The sequence below is a fragment of the Crinia signifera genome, chromosome 5, assembly GCF_055691185.1.
Source record: "Crinia signifera chromosome 5, ASM5569118v1, whole genome shotgun sequence".
Classification (NCBI taxonomy): domain Eukaryota; kingdom Metazoa; phylum Chordata; class Amphibia; order Anura; family Myobatrachidae; genus Crinia; species Crinia signifera.
The window spans coordinates 249,341,648-249,368,804 of NC_139221.1; the positions used below are offsets into that span (position 1 = coordinate 249,341,648).

At 42.4% G+C, this 27,157-nt stretch overlaps 1 protein-coding gene across 1 annotated transcript in view; it reads left to right on the top strand.

Moving 5' to 3' along the window:
- Positions 1-27,157, top strand: part of ADARB2 (adenosine deaminase RNA specific B2 (inactive)) — a 489,925-nt gene that overhangs the window by 297,275 nt on the left and 165,493 nt on the right. Inside the window, exon 3 of the mRNA XM_083188799.1 lies at positions 21,010-21,096. Within this exon, the coding sequence (XP_083044925.1) occupies positions 21,010-21,096 (87 nt within the window). The remainder of the gene's footprint in view (positions 1-21,009; positions 21,097-27,157) is intronic.

Below are 27,157 nucleotides of genomic sequence, written 5' to 3' on the forward strand. Positions count from 1 at the left end.
AACCCCTAGGCACAGGTGTCCTGTGTCTAATAAATCTGTCTAATGAGATCTGAACAGTCCATCTAATAAGCCAAATCAGACCTTTAACTCTACACCCACTGGTAAAAAAGTATACATTGGTGCAATTTTTATTTTATATAACATTTAAGCCAGAGTGCAGAGTAAAGTCCTTTAGAAGATATCTCTCAAAAGGCCCTTTCTGATATCTTTTACAATATTCTCTAGTGTATACACAGAATGGGCGGGATGTTCTAACATCCGCCCCCAGCTCCGCCTCCCTTTGCCGCCCATCGCATATGTAATTATCGCATATGCTCTAATATATGAGATAATTATGGCAAAGGACAACTCTTGCGTTAAGAGCTGTCCATTGCGGTGAGTCAGCGAGTGGCTCCCCTCTCCCTCCCTTACCCGGTGCTGCTGCTGCACCAGGCTCTCCTCCTCCCTGCACCAGGAAGAGGATTACAGTGCAGGCAGGAGGAGGTCACAGGCCCGAACACAGGTGAGGGGGTCGGTGCGGGGCGGCGTTGGGTCGCGGTAGAAGCCCATAGGCTTCTATCAGGTAACCCGGCGGGGATGCTTAGAGCATCCCAAAATGCGGTAAAAACCCAGCATATCCAATGGGTGACTTCACTAAGCAATATTGTTTACTGATATCGGCCACCCACGGCCAATATCATTAACTGTATCGGCCATAGCCAGTATTGCCTAGTGTGTATGGATGGGCCTTAAGTTTGCAAGTGCTAAATCACTTTACTTGTATTACTAAGCATTGTGATGTAAACAAATGCGGTGTGTTAATGATTATCTGTCTGTGACTGAGCAGTTCTCTTGAGATTTTCCTCAGACACCTCTTGCCAAATTATGAGTTGCTACTGTTTACAACATTTCAAGTTTAGAGAGGAGATAACATTTGTTATTCCACCTTATAAAAAGAAAAAACCACACACGCGTCCTTCTCTTAGTAAACATTGTTACTTAAAAGGTGTCGTTCTCATCTGAACATTTTCAATCAATTACAGCTTGAAAAGGATACTGTCAGTGCCGTGTGAAGGGAATGTGCTCGCTCTGCTGACTGAGGACTTTTTTGCAAGATAAAAGCACATGAGGAATATGAATAAAATAGTAGACAAAATGTTCTTGCCACCTTAATCAGGGCTGTGATAAGAACAATGACAGTGCCAGCTGCAAATCAGTATGCGAAATCACCCAGGAGCTTGTCCGTGAGCTTGCCATCGTGGCAGCTGCTAATGAGGGAAGACACTGTTATGCAATATTTAGTGGCCCTGTTTAAATTACCATGCATAATCGAAGGCAAACGCGTAAGTGATTCAGTAGGAAAAAAAATGTAAGACAGTACTTGGTCCTGTTTGACATTATTAAAACATCTATTGCTACATGCAACTATATGTAATGGATTACATTATGAGGCCTGTGAATGTGTGGTTCACTGGAATCATGTACTGTTACCATTTATTATCCATTTCATTATTTGGGTTTTAGGGACTAAGTATGGGGATACCATTTAACCCTTTTATACTTAAAGGGTATAGAGTGACTCAGGAGGGGTGTGGTCAGTGTTTTGCAGGGCGTGTAGTGAGATGGTTGCCTCATCATGCCTTCGGCCTCACTATATCATACCTCCCAACTGTCCTGATTTTCGCAGGACCATTACTTTTTTTTGGGGAGGGAGGTCCCACATCCCTCCTGGGGCTTGCAGTTTTCCATGGTGGGGAGGACAGTTAGGAGTTCCCCCTGCCCATCGCTGCTCTGTTCCTGGAGACAGAGGGAATGGGGGCATGCCCAGCAGCTCACAGAACTGCTGGCCACACCGCCATTTTCACCGTCTCCTAATATCGGGCGTGTCCCAAGGGTAACTTTTTCACAAGTTGGAAAGGTTATATAGCACTGTAAATCAAGCATTAGTGTAGCTGGGGGCACAGCTACAAGGATGTGATTCAAAGTGAATCATCTGGTATTTCTTGTACGCCCAATTGTACTCTGTAAGTGGGAGGCCAAGGAGGGGTGTGGGTAGTCCAGGGGGGATGTTGAGACTTTAATTCCTTTCCAGGGTCCTGGAAGGGCCACACAAATTTTGGGAGCCTCGCAGCCATTTTGGGAGGGTATGCAAAAATATAGTAAATTGAAAGCAAAATGTTGGAGCCATAACTGAGTGCAGCATTCTGACAGGCTGTGCCCATAAATGCATGTCTCTGGGAGGCTTTGATGCCAGAACTTTCCAATTGCATGGTGAGGCTTAAAATAAGTAGTATGAGCCTCAGGAAAGCTCCATATCTGCATCATAGCAGAAGGATAATGCAGGAGAGGACCCACTTTATACAGATATATGGTAGGTTGCATACTTGTAAGGACATTTGCAAATGTCTGAAATACATCTGTGGTTCCCAAACTGGGTGACATGGAACCTTGAGGTGCCTCAGGGCACTTTCAAGTGGGTTGGAGGGCCAGGATCAGTTAGAATTATTTATAGTCAATAAAACCAGTGCTTGTGGCTTCCAGTCATAAAATATGTGAACAGTAAAAACTAATCCTGGCTTTGAGCCAATGGCATCACAAAGCGTGTGCTGGCCACACCCTCGTGTCACCCACCAAGGCAGTGACTCCAAAGTGCCGGCTCCTGCTCAGTGACAGGAGCCAGGTGCTCCACTGTAACATTGCATGCAGCAATCAGCTCCTGTTACTGTGTAGGCAGCCAGGCTCTCTTGGCCCTCCAGAGTGATGGAAAATGGGGGTCGGGACATTTAACCACCATTACTAACTCCTAGCAATAGCAGTTATATGTTATCAGTCTTAGGGGGAGATTCAATTAAGCACTGGGTTTCCACTAATTCAATCAGCTGTGAGGACCATAGGGAAGGATTTTCCTTGCAGCATCTGCAGTTCCAGCACTTTGCTCTGGTGTTGTAATATCCACTGCTGCTACTTGCAGTGAGTTGGAATACTAAATTGGCCAATGAATAGGCCTCATGATCTCATATCATATGATTTGGTCATCTGTGTACAGTATTTAAAAGGAAGTGGGCTGTTAGTGGCATGTTGGTTTAGGAGTTGTATTAGTGTTGAACATGTATTAGATTTGTACATTAAAGCCGGTCATACATTAGTGCGATTTGGCCACTCTTCACACCATTCTGACAGTGTGGGGCAATAAATCGGGTAAAAAATGGGCAAAATGCATGTGTTTGACATCCTATCCGAGTCGAAGTTCGTATCTGCTGGCCATAAGATAAATCGGAATTGCAGGCATAAGTGCAGATCGTGACTGATTTTTAGCAGCTGCAATATTTTGCTTTCTATTTCCCTAGAACTGCCACGGCAGCTCACCGGGAGTCCTTACGTGCTATTGTCACATGCGATAAATCAAGCACAAAATCTTATTGAAGGTCTCCTTTGGAGCTGCCCGGGGATTTCACAAGTACACCGAGTTCTGTGATCTGTAGATGAAGTACTTTTAGCAGTACCTAGAATTTCCCGTAATTCATCTGGGGTTGGGCTTTTAGCGATGCGGTTCCGACTCTATGGAACTCACTTCCCTGCACAGTTTTAGAGACTACCACTCTAGAATTCTTCAAAAACAGACTCACTTTCCGTAATTCCTTTAAGTATAGTTTATGAAAAGCTTTTCTGTTCTTCATTGTTCCTGTGCTGTATTACATTTATTCTATCTGTTAATGCCTTGAGTCCTATTGGAAAAAGAGCCCCATATAAATAAAATTATTATTATTATTATTATTATTATTATTATTATTATTATTATTATTATTATTAGGGAAATCAGAAGCGACTTGTGCCTCAGACAAGTTGCACTGGTGTATGGGGGCCTAAATTAGAGAGCTTTGTTCATTTTTTTGAAGTAGCTACTTCCAATATGTTGTAGAATATAAATCTGACAATTTTAGTCAATGAACATATTGTCAAACAATTTTTTTCAGTGTAGACAGACTATAACAGCTGAGATATCTGAACAATCTTCAGCATGAAAAATATAATTAATGGGCTACGCTCCGAATATGATCAAGCTGGTGCGTCTGTAGAAGTATGAAATACTTAATAATGCCCCTGTGACCAATTGTCCATTCTTATCTGGAAGCTCTCCCACGTTACCATAAAACACATTACGTTATGTATGATGATTCCCAGTAATTATAGTTAATGTTATTTTTCATGTTCATTACTTTATGATTAGATTTTTTCTTACAACCTGAACAGTGATCCACTTTCTCCTTCCTTTGATGTGCAAATTTGAAGTATAAAGAAAAATATGGTGAGAAATGTAATCAAAATCTAAATATTGCCCAACAAGGGATGGATTTTATTTCCCATTTTTTTCCTAAATAAAGTATATGTACAGTACAGTACATGCTGATCTAGCTGCTGACATGTCTGTGTTTGCTAGTTGTAGGTACACAATAGCATTGAGTATTAGGATAATTATTTGTCTACTGTGGTTGCTCCCTGGTCTTAAGATCCACTCCTTCCAATTACCAATTTTCTGCTAAGGACTTGGAATTTTAGTGTTCATTTACCTGTCACCATATAGTTTCCTGAATATCTCTAGCAAATGTGACCACTTTGTGTCCAAAAATATTAGTTTATTAAAAGTATGTCATATACCTTTGCATTTGTTCCAAGATCCGTATTCGATTGATACATATATCGCATCCGATCTCCTGTCTAAAGCAATGGGATATCTCTTTAGTGAGTGCAATCAGCATGAAAAAGAAATCAGTTGAAAAACAATTGAATTTTTTTTTCATGCTGATCGCACTCACTAAAGTCGGTATTAGAGAAAAGTCCTGTTAGAGTGCTGGAACAAGTGACTTTGCACATCACAGCTGCTCACGCCTCCCCCACCACCACCAATGGGGTGCAAGCTGAAATGCCAGTGCCAGCAGCAAGACACACCTAAGCAGAGCTACAATTGAATAACTTAGTTGGGCTCCTTCTAGTGGCTTCTGGCGGAAAATTTAATTTGAATACGGCACTTTGTAAGTTACTGGGATAGGGCTGCATGATGGTGTAAGCATAAATGTATTTGTGAATTCACACGATGTCACATTAACTATATGAGTGGCAGGGAAATATGTCAAAATAGGTGTGAAAATTGCCAAGAAAACCTTTTTATTAACCCTTTGAGTACCAACGTTGCTCTGAGAGATCCTCAAAATATCCATCAAAAATGCCAGCACCGCCGAATTGGCAATTATCAGGTGTAGAGAAGAGTCTCCAGAGGGCTGACAAGCATGCTAGGCTGTCTGTGGCCAGGGGGGGAGGGTAGATGGTGTTAGTCTGGTGGTGTTAGCAGATGGAGGGTGGCATGCTAGTGTGGGTAGCCATTTTGTTATCCCACTTGGTGCTCTAGTCTGGCCTACTCGTACAGTTTGTCGTTCATACCGTCGTCATATTGTAGCATAATTCTTTATTTAACTAGTGTAGTGTAATGAGACGCATGTTACACAAGAGTAATCTATGCAGTCGGCAGCTCCATAGATGCCCTGGTTGAATCCCGGTAGCCATTTTGTTGAGCCGCCTGGCCTGGTACAGTACGTACTTCGACCATGCTGTATACTTGCTCACTTATCCCCCTAGCCTGTTATAAATAGCGTAAAGAGACACAAGTCTATGGAATAGTATTTTCTGAGAAAAATGTCTATTTAACATACTTTACAGTACAGTACAGTACAGTATTGTACAGTAAAGTAGTTCTTGTGCTGTCCTTCAATGGACATTATGTGAAATGCGGATTGCATTATTTATCTGATGCATGTGCAGTGGTGATTTTAAAAACTGACATCTGGTAGATGATCACTGGTATTGCACTTATCCGGTAACGCCATATGCCATGTTGTGCGACTTATTGCACTGCCATGCAACTAGGCACGCTGTGGTGTGTTGTTGGGACAAACGCCATAGTTAGCATAGATGAGGGTGGCTCCATCTGTATGTTTAAGGGTAGAAGGTGGCATGCCGGTTGATGTGGCATGTAAGGTGGATGCTTTTTAAATTCCCAATCCGCACATGACACCAGGGAATGGTGTTTTAGTGGAATTGGCATAAAGTCACAGACACAGCTGCAGGAAGAGAAACAAGGGCAGCTGCAGCTGTGTCCAGGCACCACTCCCATGAGGACTGCTTACAGAAATTTCACAGGATGCTTTTACATCGCAATCCACCCTTACCGAGCATGCACTTAACAGTAGCAGCACTTCTAAGAAGAGAAGCTACAGCATTTATTGTACTTCATTACTCTCCTGGGTGCCTGAAAGAACTCTCTGATATTTTTGAATTTCCAAGTAGTCTAACAAAGTAGTCCAGACCCATGACAACCCAGCTTTGGACCACAATGAAAATTGTAAACTTTTTTTCCTTCTTTGTTAGAGCTGCTGTAACTTTTAGAAGTTGCCCATTGGAAAACCTCAAATATCACTTCAGTTTAAGGCCTACGTATGCGTATCTGAGGTATTGTATGCTTTGTCACATGCGATATATGCGGTCCGTTAGCATATGATTTATCTTATGCGACCCCCTACCAGAGCCTACTGAATCTGATACATCTTCTGTGCATTACTTGCGATCTCTGGATCAGATGTTCACAGGATCAGTATCGGAGGTTAGGCTGGCACTTATTTTTTGGGCAGTTTTTACTTGAGTACTTGGCCCAATCCGTCGGAATCGGGTGAAAAGGGCCCAAATCGTATACGTGTATGGCCATCTTTACACAAGTCATTATAAATACCTCACCAAGCCTCTGCCAAAATGTCATTTTTTTTTTATTGTACTTACAATACAGATATATGTAATATATGTATTTCTATTTAGAAGAAAATACAAGCCCATTTCCTACCTTACTGTCCAAACACGTCTGCTCACAAAACTTAATTTTCTCTTTCACAAAAGGCAGCATGCAAGCAATTTTTTTCTTATCAAGTCGGACAGTACAGAAACTCACTGACAAGATTGCAAAACAATAAATGTGCAATAAATATAATTTGAACAGCAACAGGAGGGAATAGTGAATTTTATTATCACTACTCAAAGACATATTGGTTGAAACAGGCAGACAGGAAAATGTTGTATTGGACGGGATTATGCAGCCCTCGTCGTTATGAGCTGGAAAACCGAGGAGACTCATAAAATTAAATTCTTTATAATCTGTGTTTTCGACACAGAACAGAAACAGATCACTTGGAAAATTCATTTTGTGCTGTTATCCTTAGAAAGACTCACATAAACCCATAATAAGTCTGGGTATTGTATTGTTACTTGTCTGTAAGCTGCGCGTTAAGAGAACAGAATATTGTTCAAACTAAATTAAGTCATTTTTGATCTAATTCGACCAGCCTCAACAAGATTTCGGATTGATTTTAGTAAAACCTAATAGAGAGGCACGGACGTACAGGATTTGCTCTTATAAAGCAGCCAGTCAGTGCATTGTACCTTATTACCTACTGTGATGTTTTGAAGATGTAATAAAAAAAAAACTTATATTACACAAACATAATGGGTTTTACTTTGGAAATAGCCTTTTATTAGAAAGCAGCTGAGTGGGCCATTATGCTTGTAAGTAGGAAGTACAGCTGCTAAGGCAAGCCATTATAAATGCCTGTTTACATTTATATTATTAAGCAAGCAATAAAATTCCATCAAATTTCCTTCAATGCCGCCGCATAATACAGCAGATCAGGAGTAAAAAAAAAAACAATAATGTGAATTGCTTATGGCTCTTTATTCAACTATTGTAATTTTCTTTCATTTACACATTTCAGCAAAAGTACTTGTTTCTTTTCATGTTTAAGAGTGGAGCAACAATTCCATTTTCCAGCTAAAGGGAAATGACAGCTGAGCTACACAAAGCTTTCATATAAAAATATTTTGTAGCATTCATAAATATATATGGAATTGGCACAAAGAACTTGGGTTTTCGACATATATTTATTTAAAGGATGTCAGTTTTTCTTGTTCAGTGGGTTCATGTACCACACTTTCCTCTGCAGATGTCATGTTCCTCTGCTGATGTCCTTGTACATTGCTGTTACGCTATGGTAAAATGTAAAAACCATTATAATATAGGTCAGGATGCATCAAGCATTGCATTTTGCATGCATCCGCCACTCACCTCATGCATGTCAGCGTTTACTAATGCAGTATGAATGAAGAAAATCACCAAGTACAGCACTTGCAGTCAATACTGTCTTTTGAGATGATAGTACTTCTGCGTTAGGACCCAGAGTCCTCTATGCGCAAGTTCCGCATACACCACGAGGAGTAAGATTCAATTTCAGAGAGGCAGTGCGATAGAAGTCCATAAGTTGTGGCATTGCCCATGACATCCAAGTTAATTTATTGCATTTCGGCTCTTGGTGCATATGCGGAACACAGGCAACCCTCCAAAAACAAACTGCATTTTCTGAGGTTATACGTGCACAGAAGCACCACTGCACATACTGTACATACCTCCTAAATGCTTCAAATGTTGCCTATTTTGTAGGACTGTCCCATTCACAGGTGCCCAGCAGTGACGGGTAGAAGTTGGAGAAAGCACGCTCTGAAGGAGAGTAGATGCTTTGCGCATCTATTCACAGTACTGGGAGAGCCTTTTGGCAGCACACCCCACAGTAACAGCGGTGCTTTCCCTGAGGCTCCACCTCCATTGTAGGGTAGTGCTCCATGAACCCCCAATGTTGGGAGGTATGTACTTTCACTGGCAGCAGGAATTTTTCTACCTATCCTGAATAACTGAGGGTATCTCAGATGGGTTACTCAGATGACCGATGCTGCCTCCTCAGACAAAGCAGCGGATTGCAAAAAATGAGTGGTCATATGTCTATTACAGATGCCTCCTGCTGCTTTTACATAGTTTAGCACCCAGCAGCTATTGCTATAGCATCCATCTCTGAATCAGGCACAACATATTAATAGTGTCCTCTGTATTCTAGTTAATATATTTAATAGCTCCCCCATTGCACCCCAAAATTGTATGCAGTGCAACGGAAGTCCTACTGTATATTACCTTTCCTTTTTTTTCCCCTATCCAGTTCTGCTACAATTCAATAGGATCCTGTTACAGAATGTGTTAAAGGTTGGGTTAGCCATGTAAAGACAGCTAGCTCCTGATTGGTCAGCCTAAAGACTATCCTTTTCCAAGAAACATTCCCTATCAAACCTGAAATGTTGGCTTTGGATGTGAAGACAAATGTAAAGATGGACATTTGAGAGCTTAGGTCCAGAAACTTTTTCCATCCAAACTGCATCTTCTGTATGGGTGGGTAAAGACCCTACCCCCAATCAAAACCTAATGAGGATTGATTACACTTTTAACAAATAATTGGACATTCTGATTGGCCAGAGACCACACTATACACAGAGTCATTGACTGACATCACTGCTTGTGCACCATGTTATTTTTGGAATAATGGAACTATTTTCAAGATCCCAAAAGTTTGCTGCAGTCAGTTCTCACATTTGGAAAGAAGTTTTTGAAATACACAGCAGCCTGATTTACATTGAATATGTTTCTTGCAAAGTGTCAACAATGATGAGCAATTATCACTGTTCTATTGTGTAACTGGCGATATATTAATTATCAACAATTCTAAGGGACACAAAGAAGCTTGTGAATAGCAATTAGATTTAAGATGTAAAGAGATTCTGTTAAACATAACTAATTCCATTTTGGCAAATCGTCAGTGGCCATCTGCCTAATTGTTGTTGTTCATTTAAAATGATCTATTTCCGACAGAATTAGTAATGGCGCACATTAAGAGAAATGCAAAATAGCTATAGTTTGAAATTATTTCAGTGCCTGTCAATGTTAAGTACCGTCTGTTTTCTTTGTTAGTTTCCATCAGATCCATATGTATACTGTCATTATAGAACGTGTACGTAGGGCATCCTTTCTACTATAACTGTAATAGTCACGTGACATGAAACTAAGTCTACAGATTCCTTTATGTTCTTTCTATTGACTAAATGCCAAATATAACTTATAACATATTTAGATTGCACTTATATATGTTTGATTTTTAAAACTTTACTGTTTTTTTCTAGGACTAACTGTTTTTATGACTCTGCAACCACATTAAGGTTTATATTTACAAATAGATTACAGCTAAAGTTGCTAATACACCTTCCGACGGGAGAAGTCGCATCCAATCCTCCTTGAGCCACCCGGGAAGGTCTGAATATATCACATGATGTCCTTTTGCATGTGATATATTGCATGCGATCCCATTCCCAGAGTCGGAGGTTGGAAGTGCAGGCAGGTCCGATCTCCGACTCACATCTGATTTGCCTACTTTTTCTCAGTCCAATCCGTTGGAATTTGGTGAAAAGTGGTCTAATCGAACAAAAGTGTGGCCAACTTAAGCCATCTTTTCACAGATCTCTGACTTTACAGATCACAGATTCATAGATCTCTGACTTTAGTGTTTGGGATGCAGAAATAGAATTGAAGACTAAAATCTCAATACACAATATGCCAGCTAGGGCATGTACATACTAGGGATGTGCACCGGCGTTTTGGGTTCTGATTACCTTGAGATTTTGGGTTCTAATACTGTAGGTTTTTCCAAAAAGACCCCCTCAAGGTTTTGGATTTTGGGTTCTGATTTTTTTTTATAAAAAGCATAAAAACTGCTAAAAACACATAATTTGTGGGTTTTTTTTCTCCTATGCTATTATTAACCTCAATAAGAGTCATTTCCACTCATTTCCAGTCTATTATGAACATTTCACATCTCACAATATTGTTTTTAGGCCAAAAGGTTGCACCAAGGTAGCTGGATGACTATAAGTGACACAAGTGGGCGGCACAAATACTGGACTGATATGGCACACTTAGCATCACCCCTGGACTGATACAGCACACTTAGCATCACCCCTGGACTAATACAGCACTCTTGGCAGCACCCCTTGAATTATACGGCAGACTTAGCTCACCCCAGGAATTATGCGTCACACATGCGGGCACCCCTGACCTGAAACAGCACACATGGAATTATACGGCACAGATGGCGGCACCCCTGGACTGATACAGCACACGTGGCGGCAGTGATCGAATTATACCGCAGACATGGCGACACTCCTGCAGTAAAAAAAAGAAAAACTTTTTTTTCTTTTAATTAAAAAAAACAGCAGCACACCTGGAATTATATGGCAGACAGCAACACCCCATGAAATATACAGCACACTTAACTCACCCCTGGACTGATACAGCACACTTAACAGCCCTTGCAGTAAAAATTAAAAACAGTAAAACACTTTTTCTTTCTTTCCATAAAAAAAGGGCAGCTTCCCCTGGTCTGATACGGGACACATGGGGGCACCCCTGGAATTATACGGCACACATTCGGGCACCCCTGGATTTATGCGGGACACATGGGGGCACCCATGGAATTATATGGCACACATACGGGCTCCCCTGGTCTGATACTGGACACATGGGGGCACCCCTGGAATTATACGCCACACATGCGGGCACCCCTGGACTGATACGGGACACATGGAGGCACCCATGGAATTATACGGCACACATGCGGGCACCCCTGGATTTATATGGGACACATGGGGGTACCCATGGAATTATATGGCACACATACAGGCACCCCTGGACTTATATGGGACACATGGGGCACCCATGGAATTATATAGTACACATGCGGGCACCCCTGGACTGATATGGGACACATGGGGCACCCATGGAATTATACGGCACACATGGGGGCACCCCTGGACTGATACAGGACACATGCGGGGCCCCCTGGACTGATACGGGACACATGCGGGCATCCCTGGACTGATACAGTACAATTAACAGCCCTTGCCATAAAATATAAAAAATAAGAAAACACTTTTTTTTCTTTTAATAAAAAAGGGGGGGGGGGGGGCAGCTCCCATGGACTGATACAGGACACTGGGGAGCACAGCTGGACTGATATGGGACACTGGGCAGCACAGCTGGACTGATATGGGACACTGGGCAGCACAGCTGGACTGATATGGGACACTGGGCAGAACAGCTGGACTTATTTATTATTTATTTATTAACAGTTTCTTATATAGCGCACACATATTCCGCAGCTCTTTATAGCAGGCAGCCCTGCAGTAAAAATGTAAAATGTTTTTTTTTTCTTTTTTCTTCTTTAGTTGTCCCCCACAGCAGTTCCATATAGCAGCCCCCCTTAGTAGTGCCCAAATAATGGTCCCCTTAATAGTGGTACCTTCAGTAGTTCCTCCTTAGTATAGTTTCCATCACAGTTGTTCCCCCTTAGTAGCTGTACTCTGGCTGCTCAGTAGTTCCCCCTTAGTAGCTGTACTCTGGCTGCTCAACAGTTCCCCCTTAGTAGCTGTACTCTGGCTGCTCAGCAGTTCCCCCTTAGGAGATGTACCCTGGCCACTTAGTAGTTCCCCCTTAGAAGATGTACCCTGGCCGCTCAGTAGTTCCCCCTTAGGAGATGTACCGTGGCCGCTCAGTAGTTCCCCCTTAGGAGATGTACCCTGGCCGTTCAGTAGTTCCCCCTTAGGAGATGTACCCTTTCGTTTTCCCCGTCCAGCAGTCCCCATTAAGTTATGCATCCTGTTAGTTCCCCCTTGTTTGTCCCCCCTCTGTAGCCCCATAGCTTTCCCCTCTGCTGTTTGTCCCCCCCCTGCAGCCCCCATAGTGTCCCCCTCCTGCTACTGACAGCACACTTTCCCCTCTGCCATTTGTCCTCTCCCTGCAGCCCCATAGTGTCCCTCTCCTGCTGCAGACAGCAGTGCAGAAAAGGTGGTATGGCCTCACAGTTGAGGGTGCAGTTTCGTTGGTTGGGCTTGTCCTCACAGCCAAAACCCTGTTTTTACGTGCAGGGGTCTAGTGCTTTTGTGCTGCCTCTGGGAACCATTTAGTCTGTACTGCCAGCTTCTACATTGTGGTAGAAGCTGGGTACTGCAAGTAATGTTTCAGTGCAACACCTGGCTCCGGTTACTGATCTGTGTTGTGTTAGTCTGTGCCTAGCACAGGGGACTGTTATTGCTGCACAGGGGACTGTTATTGCTAGTTTTATAAGATTGCCAACTATGAACAAACTTGGTAGCTGATTCAGAGCCATAGAAATATCTGTCCATGGATGCAAATGGCTAGTGCATACAACATATGCGCAGACAGGGTTGGACTGGCCCACAGTCACTGACTGGCTACAGTGTATTATTAATCCAGGACGTTATCAGGAACGCATTATAAGTATTTATTATATATACTTATCAAGAGGTTCATGCACTCTCTAATGGTTAGCCAAATCTCTGTGGCAGCTGACCACTCCCCTTCTGAAGGATGGTCACACCTCTAAACAAGGGCCACTATCACTGCTTTCCCCAATGGCCCCTTCATTCCCCAGTGTGAAGCAATGTGCAGAGGCAAATGTATACATTTTATGTTTGTTCTATTCAGATGAGACTTGACTGGATGTGTCTTCTCATGAAATTGGGCATGTTGGAGCAGGAACTAGGCAGTGGAAATGCAATTGCACAGAACTGACACCTGGGTGCAGCTCAAACCCCTCTTTTGATGCCTGTGTCATAGACTTATTGTGAGCTTGCATCTGTGTTCCATGAGAATATGAGTTATGGGTATGGAGAAGGGCAGCCATTTTTAACCAAAATATATTGTATTGTTATAAGGCTGTATGACTCGGGGCAGAGAAGGTGTAATTTGCCCTTAAGAAAACAACTCAATATAAAATACAATGGAAAAATCCTTTCAGTGTTATTTTTTTTAGATTCGAGCATGATAAATTCATGTCCAAGCAGGACAGGTGTACTACTAATAATTCAAACAATATGCCTATGTGAAGTGCTTGATACATTTTATTGCAGATACACGTTCTGTGGCAACAAGAGGCTCTTTTCTATTTTTTTTTTCCTGCTCATCCTCTTCCTAGCAGCTAATCCTTCATCGCAGAGACGGTTTTATCTGATTAATCAGTCATCCCTCGTCTCATGATAGTGTGAGTGAAGGAGTTATGACTATCAACGTCTTGCGGCACTTCAAGCCTCAAATCATTCTGCGCCAACCAGAATTCATCCTAGCGACAACACATTTATTAAATAAAAGCTGCTGTCTGACATTTTAGGCAATGCACAGTGTAAATACTATCCGGTGTACGGTTTTACATATGCCACTGGTAATCATTTGTGGGTAAAAGCGTTTTGACAACAAATCATTTAATATTATTTTATAATGCAACAACTCCAATTTCATTGTTCTTTTCCCAGTTAAATCTTTGTTCTGCAAATAATATCAATAATGAGGCCATTAAACCTAACGATTCAGTGCCATATTGATGAGCTATAAACAGTTCATTATGAACTCCCTTGATTGTAATGAGAAGAGGAACTTGCTGGACTCATTTTCTCTGAGTTAAATAGAGTTGCACATGCAAATACAGGAAGAGGTGCCCGCGATCCCCCCTAGCCAGAAATACTGTATAAAATGTTCCACTCCTGCCTCCTGCATTTACAATTATCTTACAATTCACAATCTGTATGTAGACATATAAAGGTATCTTTAAATGGTATGCTCACGTGTTCTTACTTCTTATACACAGCGTATCCTCATATCATGGTCAATTTAAAAAAAAAAAAAAGGGACCAGCACCAAGCAGATTTTTTTTTTTTTAACTTTTCTTTCCAATTCATTTTGCTCATAAAATATGATAAGTCATAAAATGATGGGTGACATTCTATGCGCTGAGAGAAAAGCGCATATATTTTTCGCACTCCACATTGCCGCTCTTCGCACTTTCAGAAATCACATGTTTTTGTCATAATTCGCATATTTAATGGGATGCGCATTAGAGGCTAAAAAGTGCGATTGAGTGCGATAATGGGCGAATTTTCGGCATGAAAATGTGCGATTTTTAGTCATGAAAATGTGCGAATTTGAGCTTATGTGCGATTTTGGGTTTGTATAAAAAAAAAAAAAAATTGCGTGGGGTCCCCCCTCTTGAGCATAACCAGCCCCGGGGCCCGGGCTCATTGTGCCGGACCTGGTTCCAAAAATACGGGGGACAAAAAGTGTAGGGGTCCCCTGTATTTCTGAAACCAGCCCCGGACTCTTGGACCGGTCCTGGTTCCAAAAATACGGGGGACAGAAAATCTGGGGGTCCCCCGTATTTTGAAACCAGCACCGGGCTCCAACAGCCCGCAGTGTCATGCCACAGCTGGGGGACACTTTTTACATAAGGTCCCCCGGCCGTACCATGAGCACCATGGCTGGTCAGCCTTGGACGGGGTACCTGGAGGAGTGGGGACCCCCCCAATAAAGGGGTCCCCCCCCCCAAGGCTTCACCCGTCCAGGGCTGAAGCCCGGGGCTGTCACCGGCGTCCCTGGCCATTGGACGCCGGCCTGATGGTGTAAAATCTTTCAATCCTAATATTGCTTTATACAGGAGAACTACAAGTCCCAGCAGACCTCCCCCGTAGGCTTGGACTTGAAGAACCACAAGTCCCAGCATGCGGGGCATTAATGGGCCCGCTGGGACTTGTAGTCCACCTGTAAAAAGAATGTTAAAAGAAAACACACACACAGAAAAGTAAAACGTTATTACATACACATCCACACACCTCACTTTTACAACCACATACTCACCGATCCAGGATCCAGCGCTGGTCTCCCTTCTGCTGCAGAGCCGGCTACCCCCGCACTGACAGCGGGGACAACCGGCTGTCTCCAATGCAGCTAACAGCTTCTGTCGCGTTGTCCCAGCGCGACACAGGCTGAGATCGTGATTGGGCGATGCGTCTCCATGGAGATGCATAGCTCAGCCCTGATTGGCTGAGCTATGCATCTCCATGGAGACGCATAAGCTGAAGACGCTCTCAGCCTCTGTTGCGCTGGGACAACACGACAGAAGCTGTTAGCTGCATCGGAGACAGCCGGTTGTCCCCGCTGTCAGTGCGGGGGTAGCCGGCTCTGCAGCAGAAGGGAGACCAGCGCTGGATCCTGGATCGGTGAGTATGTGGTTGTAAAAGTGAGGTGTGTGGATGTGTATGTAATAAAGTTTTACTTTTCTGTGTGTGTGTTTTCTTTTAACACTCTTTTTACAGGTGGACTACAAGTCCCAGCGGGCCTATTAATGCCCCGCATGCTGGGACTTGTGGTTCTCCAAGTCCCAGCCTGTGGGGGAGGTCTGCTGGGACTTGTAGTTCTCCTGTATAAAGCAATGTTAGGATTGAAAGATTTTACACCATCAGGCCGGCGTCCACTGGCCAGGGACGCCGGTGACAGCCCCGGAATTCAGCCCTGGACGGGTGAAGCCTTGGGGGGGACCCCTTTATTTACTGCGTGCTGTTGGAGCCCGGTGCTGGTTTCAAAATACGGGGGACCCCCAGATTTTTTGTCCCCCGTATTTTTTAAACCAGGACCGGTCCAAGAGTCCGGGGCTGGTTTCAGAAATACGGGGGACCCCTACACTTTTTGTTCCCCGTATTTTTGGAAAATTTTGGTTATGCTCAGGAGGGGGGACCCCACACAATTTTTTTCTAAAAAAACAAAAAAAAAATTCCGCAGAACCCTGCACAGATCTGAATGATCTGTGCAGGGTTCTGGCCAACTCGCATATCAGAACCTGGTCTGAAAAAATGGCGATTATTAGACACCTTAAAAGTGCGATTTGCGAAATCCCATTCCATTAAATAAGCGAATTGTATACTTTTCTATTGGAAAACATCTGGATGCGATAAAAGTGCGAATTTTTACCGCACTTTCAGTACGCATGACTTATTGCAAAAAAATATGCGATTTAGGGACCTTTTCGCATCAGATTAAATATGCGAATTCACGGAAAAATGCGAATTAGCCGTTTTTTGGAGTAAAAATCGCCAAAAAACACAACTCTCATTCCATAGAATGTCACCCGTAGTTTTTTCATTTTATGAACCTCTCCACAGATGGAATAGGTAGTTAAACAAAAAATGGAGAGTGTGAGAGAACCCCAGAGAGGAGACTGTCAGCATCTCTTCTGGGCGTGGGGCCTGATGGAGACATCATCAGTCCCTGCCCCCAGTAATGCAAATCCTGCAATATGCCGATCTCCGACAAGGGGGCTGGGACTAAGTATGTGTGATTTGCATTTTTAGCCCCAACACTTCAGCTGAAATGCAGGGAATTGCGGCAATTTAACGCTTCTGCCACTGGGAACATGCAAGTATGAAGGGGATCCGCCGGGATCCAGGAGGGTTGCTGCCCACCTTTCCGGGGGGGGGGGGGGACCCGATTTTTGGGAGCCTCTCGGCCATTCCGGGAGGGTTGGCAACCCTGTTTTTATGACTTGGTTTTCTTGTTATCTATGATTTCAATTCTGCCGGAATGTATACAAATCATTTAATAATCATTATATTCAATATATAAGGTTTCTGTAACCGGGAACCTGTAGCTTTGTATCCTGGAGAGTAAATATAAATGATTTAATGATATTCGGTGCATAATGAGTTATTGGGATGGAAATCAAAGCATACGTTTAGCAGGGGAAGAGAGCGCTGTTCTGCTGGCATTATAAATGTATGGCAGGAGGTTTTCTAAAATTCAACATGGGCTGATATCTGTGGAGATCTAAAGGTTCTACAGTACACGCTACCTTGTGATTGCCTCTGTGATGCCTCTGTGTTTCTGTATGTGTGATTGCCCCTGTGTTTCTGTATGTGTAAAAGAGAAAGCGATGTACTGTAGTTTCACGTGCTGCCAGCAGATAGAAGTGTTTCGGTTACACACGGACACTAGACATATATATATATATATAAGATAGGGCAATTACATACATATTTAAGTTTATTTATATGGCACCACACAATATAAGACTATATGCCACAGGTTCCCAAATGTGGTCCTCAATTCACCCCAATGGTCTAGGTTTTAAGGATATCCATGCTTGGCCACAGATGCTGTGTCACAAACTGTACAGTAGATATGACAAACCAACTAAGAACAAACACACATATTTGAAATAACAAAACCGCTCTACATCCTTAATAACTTATCAATAGATGGTACACGTAGCACTGCTCCACATCCCAAATAACATCTCATTATACAGTATTCTACAGACATTAGTGCTGTTTTTTACATTACCCCTGCCAGTAACATTTCTTAAACATAATCTGAACAATCCAACATTTTTAGGGCAGAAATCAGTACACATATGGGGGGACGTGGTCATGGATAAAGGGGGCGTAGTTATTCCTCCTTTCCGAATGTATACTGGGCATTTTTTTAGATATATGTATCGCCCAGAAGGTACTCACTGCGCATGCGTAGAGGGCTGAGACAGTCATTTCCCCTGACTGCGGGACCCGAAATGCACTCTTGGGAACAGGTGCTGAGCCAGGGGAGAGAGGCACACCAGTGTCACACCAAGCGGAGGAGGACGGATTCGGGACATATTGGAGAACGCACCAGTTGGTGACTGACAGGAGCCGAGGGGGGCAGCCAAATACTCGGTACATTCGGTACAATCTTTATTTGCCGGTACAGACCATTAAAAAATGGTACTGTACCAGCAAATTCGGTACAGTTGGAGGGTATGTGAAATAGATTGGAATCTGGGAAATGTAAATTACAGTTATGTGACTTTGTTTAATGTCCGGACCTCTAGATCTGTTTTCAGTTTGAAAATACATTGCTGGAGGAACAGCGATTAACATCACCCCACAGAGGGTGATTTTTAAACCAATACAGCAGTGATGGCTAACCTTGACACTCCAGCTGATGTTGAACTACACAACCCAGCATGCCCTGCATCAGTTTTAGCATGTCTAAATAGTAAAACTGTAGCAGGGCATGCTGGGATGTGTAGTTCAACAACAGCTGGAGTGTCAAGGTTAGCCATCACTGCAATGCAGCATATAATTCTTATCATTTTGGGTTCACCCAATGGACCCTTTAGAATTTTTTTTTATTTTTTTTAATCACATTATGCAATACATTGATGCAGATTTTTGAAGCAGTGGGCACACTTTATAGTGGGCTGAAGTTGCACAAAAAGCAAATTGAGTAAATTTGGGCTGAAACCTGTATTTGAAGGGTATAAATTTGGGTGCCAATGCTGCTAAGGTGGCAATGGGGGGATGTGGGGATAGCATTACTACTTTATTCACATATGCTACCAAATTACCACCAGATTGCATACAAAATGGATTTGCCAGAAAACCATCACCAGTGTATGACCCTCTTCAAAAATGTTAGCAAGATGTACACACAAAAAGGTTTAAAGATTGATTAGTTACATCAGTGATTATATACAGATCAATTTCCTTAACCCTATGAGTGGCAAGTGAATTTGTCAAAATAGGTGTGAAAATTGGCAAGCAAACATTTTTATTCATCATAATAACCTTAGATAGGAAATTTTTTTTTTACACATTTTTTATTTTAATTTATATAACAAATGTGAACGACACCAGCATTTTTAGCTGATATTGTACACATCTCTCACAGAGAAGTTGGCACCCAATAGGTTGAGGGGGAAATTTACTAAGAATACGAATACAAAAAAATGGATTTGTATTCTTAATACGAATGACTACAACTGCATATGGCTGTTTCATATATAAAGTGTATTTTGCTGCCGTATATTCGCGGCCGTTTCGCGCTAATTAGCGTCCGTATTTTCAATACGGTCGCTTAGTAAGTCAGGAACCAACATTCTTTTGAATGGTGATTTCTGTCGTATTCTTTCGATTGTGTATTCATTCGTATTTGTAAATACAAATACGAATGTCCCATCAATAAGGATATGAAAATTTGTATTTTTGGCATAGTAAATGCCAAAAATATGTATACGCCAAAAATATGAATATGAAAATACGATTTTTTTTCACAAATTTTTGTTAGTAAATTCCCCCCTAAATGTACACATAGTATCACTCCAGGATGAATAACAGAATGTACCATGTCACTAGTATGTAAGCATCAAATGAATACCAAAAGCAGCAGTGTCTAAAACCTTTAATTTTAAGACCCATACAATATTTCATTCTCTGATTTTACCCAATCTCCCATATACATACGGTGTCCTAAAATGTATCTCCCTTCCTAACAGAAGCAGTGGCGTAACTACAAAACCTCAAAAATTCGGCAGTGCCCCTCCCCCCCTCAGTAAAGTTAACACCGCCCAACTCTGCATTACCTCTACACTTGCCACTGCCGTGTCTGTGGCCAGGATCCACAGATCTATGTGTCATGGTCCCAGCGCTCCTCCTGGCTCCTGCTAATGAAAAATGACCCTCACAAAATGACTGCCCCTAACAGCAGACCATTTTTAAGGATGCTAGAGGAGGCCACTGCCTCCTCTAGCATCCTCAAAAACGGTCTGCTGTAAGTTTCTCTGTCTACTTCATTAAGTACAGTACTTTGGGTGGTAGTTTCAAACAGTGAGCGAGCATCATTTGAATGTCTTGACTTTGTATGCTTTGTTCAGTTAATTTACTTTATTAAATGCTATAAAGATATATCAAAATATATCGTAACTAAATTATTAACTGATGAAGTCTGATAGGACGAAACGCGTTGGGTGATCCTAGCCTCCAACTACATCCTTAAGTTAAGCAATTTAATCTCATTATATTTGTATATTTATTGTCCACTTTGTTTTATTGTAAAAAAAAATTTTTATATATGAAATAAATGTATTATATTTTTATAAGAATACTTCTAAAATAATTATTTTTTAATTCCAGATCATTATTATTTTTAAACAATTAGTCGCCGTTACCTTTATCCACTGTTTAAATTATTAACTGTGTTAATAAACTGCATTTAGTTAAACCGTTTCCTGTCAATCAGAATGTGCCAATAGTCATTAAGAGTTTTACAGCTGGATATTAAACTGTTAAACAGTCTAGAAAAAAGGTCAGCATTGTAATAGTTAATTCTAAAAAAGGTGTCTATGTGAAAAGTAAAGTACCAAATATATATATATGTATGTATAATATTTTACCAAATGTTTATTTTCCTTTCAGAGAAAATTAGCATGCTGTCAACTTTCATCGTACCATTCAAGTTTATAAATCCTGGGGCAAGCAGTATGGACGATGAAGATAATTTAAGTAAGCCATCTATTTTATACATATTATGTAGACTCTTTATTTTCCTATGTCAATGTTGTCTTTGTAATATCTCTTTGTTTAACCCTTTGAGTGGCACATCTCTGTGAAAGATGTGCAAAATAGCCACTAAATTGCAAGCGTTGCTCACATTTGTGATATAAATTCAAATAAAAAATGTTGTGTAAACATTACCAGTCATTATGGAAACGGCCTTGGGAAATTTTACACCTATTTGAAAAATTAATTTGGCACTCAAAGGGTTAACTGTTAAATAACATATCCACATTTGATTAAAAAAGCAAGACACGCATGTGTGAGTGCCCATTACCAGTGAGGGTTCCTTGCGCATGTGCAGCCTATAGCTGAAGATGGCAATAGCTACTGAGGCCAAGCTCTGGAACGCATTGCATTATGGATCTTGGTAAATTAGACATTTTCACAGCCTATGGGGGCAGGTCTTGGAATTGGGAATGTGTGAACTGCAGCAGATAATGTTGGCCTAATGTAATAGCCTCCTGATTGGCAGCAGTGTGGGATGCCTGGCCGGACATTGAGGGTTTTTTAAAGGGGCAATTAATTACTAGGCAAAACCATGCCTTCGCCATACCATGAATTCATTTGGCATCCTGCACGGCTATCAAAGTTAGAGGCTATTACATTTGGCAATGTATCTCTGGAAACTCCCCTAATTCTGCATTTGCCCCAGGTTTGCACAATTGCACCATGCTTTTCCCCGGAGCAAAATTATTGCTTTTGTTTATTTTATTTGCTTTTGCTTCCAACTCATAACCCATATTTATTAGTTGCAGGATTTCCCCTAAAACAAGGTGGCCCATAAAATGTAATAATACACAGGGGATATCCTGCCAATAATAAATATGTCACTTAAATGGGATACGGTCATTGGGTCACCAGCAAGTTTTTAGTCATTAGGTCGACACCATTAGGTCAACATGCATTTAGGTCAACATGTGTCTAGGTCGACATGCAGGAATGTCAACAGGAGTCTAGGTCAACATGGGTTAGGTTGACAGGGTCATAAGGTCGACAGGGTCATTAGGTCAACATGGATTAGGTCGACAGTCAAAAGCTTCAAAAAGTGATTAAAAGTAGAGTGATAAACAGCCAGCCAATCATCTCCTAACAGCAGGGCCGGCGCCACCACTAGGCAGCTCTAGGCATTTGCCTAGGGCGCCGGCACCTGGAGGGCGGCAGTTCGCCCCTCACCCCCAGCACTGTGGTACCTGTGTAAAAAAAACTTCCGTCCCCGGCGTCCCTGCTGAGTGCTGGTGCGTGCAGGGGTGTCCGTGCCGCCGGGGGAGCCTGCGGCGCTGTTATTGTGTATAAGCTTGTCGCGTCCGGCGGGGTCCCTACAGTGAATAAAAAATAACTAGCGCTTCCCGCGCCGCCGCGCGCATAGCGCTAGTTCATTTGGCATCCTGCACGGCTATCGAAGTTAGAGGCTATTACATTTGGCAATGTATCTCTGGAAACCCCCCTAATTCTGCATTTGCCCCAGGTTTGCACAATTGCATCATGCTTTTCCCCGGAGCAAAATTATTGCTTTTGTTTATTTTATTTGCTTTTGCTTCCAACTCTTAACCCATATTTATTAATTGCAGGATTTCCCCTAAAACAAGGTGGCCCATAAAATGTAATAATACACAGGGGATATCCTGCCAATAATAAATATGTCACTTAAATGGGATACGGTCATTGGGTCACCAGCAAGTTTTTAGTCATTAGGTTGACACCATTAGGTCAACATGCATTTAGGTCAACATGTGTCTAGGTCGACATGCAGGAATGTCGACAGGAGTCTAGGTCAACATGGGTTAGGTTGACAGGGTCATAAGGTCGACAGGGTCATTAGGTCAACATGGATTAGGTCAACAGTCAAAAGGTCGACAGTCAAAAGCTTCAAAAAGTGATAAAAAGTAGAGTGATAAACAGCCAGCCAATCATCTCCTAACAGCAGGGCCGGCGCCACCACTAGGCAGCTCTAGGCATTTGCCTAGGGCGCCGGCACCTGGAGGGCGGCAGTTCACCCCTCACCCCCAGCACTGTGGTACCTGTGTAAAAAAAACTTCCGTCCCCGGCGTCCCTGGTGAGTGCTGGTGCGTGCAGGGGTGTCCGTGCCGCCGGGGGAGCCTGCGGCGCTGTTATTGTGTATAAACTTGTCGCGCCCGGCGGGGTCCCTACAGTGAATAGAAAATAACTAGCGCTATGCGTGCGGCAGCGCGGGAAGCGCTAGTTATTTTCTATTCACTGTAGGGACCCCGCCGGACGCGACAAGCTTATACACAATAACAGCGCCGCAGGCTCCCCCGGCGGCACGGACACCCCTGCACGCACCAGCACTCAGCAGGGACGCCGGGGACGGAAGTTTTTTTACACAGGTACCAACCTTCCCCCCAGCCCCGACACCGGGGCGCCCCCACCCCGACTCGCCTGGGGCGCTCCGGTGCCTTGCACCAGCCCTGCCTAACAGCCATGTTACAGGGTGGGTTTGAAAATGAAAGTTAGGAGCTGATTGGCCGGTTGCTTATCACTCTCCACTTTTTGAAGCTTGATACATCTGGCCCTTAATCTATGTGCCCATTTTACATCTGCCCCCACAGCAGTGTTGCAAAGAAAGGAAACCCACACTGTTTCAATCTTCAAAAATATTGCAGATCACTATCCACTTGCAAATCCATATGCAATTTACAAACCAACAAATCATTTTTCCAGTCTCCCTTAAAACTCCTGGGCACAGCTGCAATTTTTTCAGAAACTGCTACAAAACGGGTGGTAACCACCCCCAAACGCTATTTCTGTCCCTTCACGCTATAATCCTGGCGCATGTGCTGTCACTCGAAAAGCAAAATATATAATATTTGCCAGGAACCTCACATATGGCCCTTAGATCCAAAAGGGAACCACAGGGATAATGAGATCAGAAAACTATCATAAATCATTCACTCAGCTCAAGCGCAGGATTTTTAGAGGGGGGTTTCCAAATGTAATCCACAATCTCCTACTCTGCAACACATTGGCGTAAGTCTGGGGGAGTGGTAACAGCCCTGAAAATTGGTCTTTTTATACACTGGATACTGTATGGAGTACAGTAATAATATTTAACAATACAGATGGTCTATAGTTTAGGCTTTTTCAAACAATGAAAGTGGTCAGGAAATGTTTAAACATATCATAATACATAAATACACAAATATACTAGAACCAGTTCTGCACTTTCTAAACTCACAATCTCCCACTTCATGGTAAGGCTCCTGTCTCTTTCTCTTGGCAGCTACTCTCTGGTCCACTGCAATGTTTGAGGTCTGAGATTCACACATACAGTAAATGTGGTAGAAGAAGCAGGTACACTAGGCATGTGCACTAGCCCTGCTCTGTCCCTTAAGCTGCATGATATCATTGCAGCTCTATTGATCATATTATATACCAGTGCTATTGTTGTCCTATTTAAGGCACTTAAAATAGTGTTTTCCTATGAGCTGACTGTCAACTCTTCTGATCACAGACACCAGACAGAGGGGAATATTCAATGGGTTTTTTCTCCATGTGCAGCAAATCCTGTTTACGATTCGCAGCACATTCGCAGGGTTCCAGAGGGCTGCAGCGTTCGCTGCCAGCCCTCCCTGTCACCCTATTCAATGCCGCAGGGGCTCACTGCCCCTGCCCTTTAATTTTAACCCCTGCGGCAAAAAAAAAAAAAATTAAATATATATTAATGTGCTTCAAGCACATGAATAAAAATAGCATGCCCCTTCACAGAAAAAAAATTCAGATTATTTTTGACACCAAAAAATAAATAATAAAACTTTATTTTAAAAGATCACTTTCCAGTTCACCTTAAAAATGCAAAACGGTGAATCATGGCAAAAATCAGGGAGAAAGCAATTCGCCATCCTAGCATCGAATACACTCTCGGAGAGTCCCAGTGAAACCCCATTGAAATACACCAGCGAATTGCAGCGAGCATGAAACGGAGAACTGGCCGGCATTCACTGTTCGCTTTCAGCGAACAGTGAACATTGAAAAGGGTGAATCAGATTTTCAGTGAAAAATATTCACCGCAAGGTGTGAAAACAGCCCGATTCGCCGGAAAAAACTGTGAATCGGGAGCATTGAATACTGGTCAGTAGCTTTATTGTTATGATGTGGGAAACAGACTTTATGCACACTATTATACTCTTGAATTATTCCCCAAACAATGTACAGAAACTTATCTCAGACCAAAGGAGCTCACTGCGTTAAATAAAGATTTTCCAACATAGTAGGTATTATTAAGCGATAGAATAAGAGGTCATCAAACGCATCTCTCTAATGCACTTGCATTTACTGCCAAAAGACCACCCGATGGCATACTGCTAGAGAAAAGTATAGAGAAGAAAAGGATTTATTTGTAATTCTTGTGTCAAGTTTTATTATAGTCCTTTATTGCTGTTTTGAATTGCATGCATGCTGGCACTATCAGAAATGTTATGTGCGTGTAGGCACAGTGTAGAACATATATCATACATACTGCTAATAAACATGCCAACTGCTGTCAGTTACTTGACAAGTAGTAAGAAGTTGTCATAAACTATGTTTAGTTAATTTACGCTGTTATCTGTTGCATACTGTACATATCTCTCTCTTTACCATTCATTAGTCAGACTGCCAATTTTACCTTTTAAGCAGGCAGAACATGACAGCAGGAAGTCATGTTCACCCCACTTGGAGCACCATAAATCTGGACTGTCTGGAGGTATGCTGGACAGAGAAATGGGTACAAGGCTGCTTTTTTGAATATAGGCAAACTCAGGACTATCTCAGGACTATCTTTACAGCATTGTAGGCCCTGGGACCCCTAAACAACCAATCAAAGGATACAATATAAAAAAATTATACATGCCCATCCTGTCCTTATTTATTTATTATCTATTTACAGTTTCTTATATAGCGCAGCAGATTTCGTTGCGCTTTACAATAGTAGACAGTGATGAAACAAACTGGGTAACAACAGACAGACTTGGAGGAAGGAGGTCCCTGCTGCAAGCTTACAATCTATAGGGATATAGGAGGGAAACACAAGGACAGGCACCAGTAATAGCATTGCTTCCCAACCAAGTTACAAGTCCAGAAGGGAAGCTATATAATACATAAGTGCCTCAGAGGGTTATGTGTGTAGAACTTAAATATGATAGGCTTGCCTGAAGAGGTGAGTTTTCAGGGAACACTTGAAAATTTGGAGGCTAGTGTCTAGGAGAGTCTTATTGTGCGTGGAAGGGCATTCCATAGGGTGAGAGCAGCCCGATGAAAGTTCTGTATTTGTGAAAGGGAGCTAGTGATCCGTTCAGAAGAGAGACGCAGATCTTGTGCAGAGCGGAGTGGTCGAGATGGGAGATATTTTGTGATAAGTAAAGAGATATGAGCTGGTGCAGTATGGTTAATAGCTTTATATGCGAGTAGAAGTGTTTTATATTGAATACGGTAAAACACAGGTAACCAATGGAGGGACTGGAAGAGCGGATCAGCAGACGATGAGCGTCTTGCAAGGAAGATCAGCCTAGCAGCAGCATTTAAAATGGATTGCAGTGGCGAGAATGTGTTGTTGGGAAGACCAGTTAGGACAGTATTGCAATAATCAATGTCCTTCAACATTTCTCCACATTTTCCATGCAGTGAGTGGCTGTTAGCATGCTTAATTGGAGGATAACACCAGCCATCCACCAATCAGCATGTTGACACCCATTCATTCACAGCTTATCGGACACCCATAGTTGCCAATGATCAAGATGCAAAAAGTCCCACCAATCAGCATGCTGACACCCATTCATTGTGAGGCTGCAGGCTGGAAGGCATGTAGACAATGCTGCCTCGTTGCTATGATTGTTTAACCACTGCCCATTGCTGCTTGGTGGCCCCCAGAATTGTGGCCAGTGTGCCATATGTTTCTATGGCTCGGGCTAAACTAGGATAATGTGGTGTTCAGGGGACAGGTTTATGTTATATCTGTTATTTAACTACCTGTAGAAATCACTTATCCCTAGTAAAATAATGAAGAAGTGTAGGA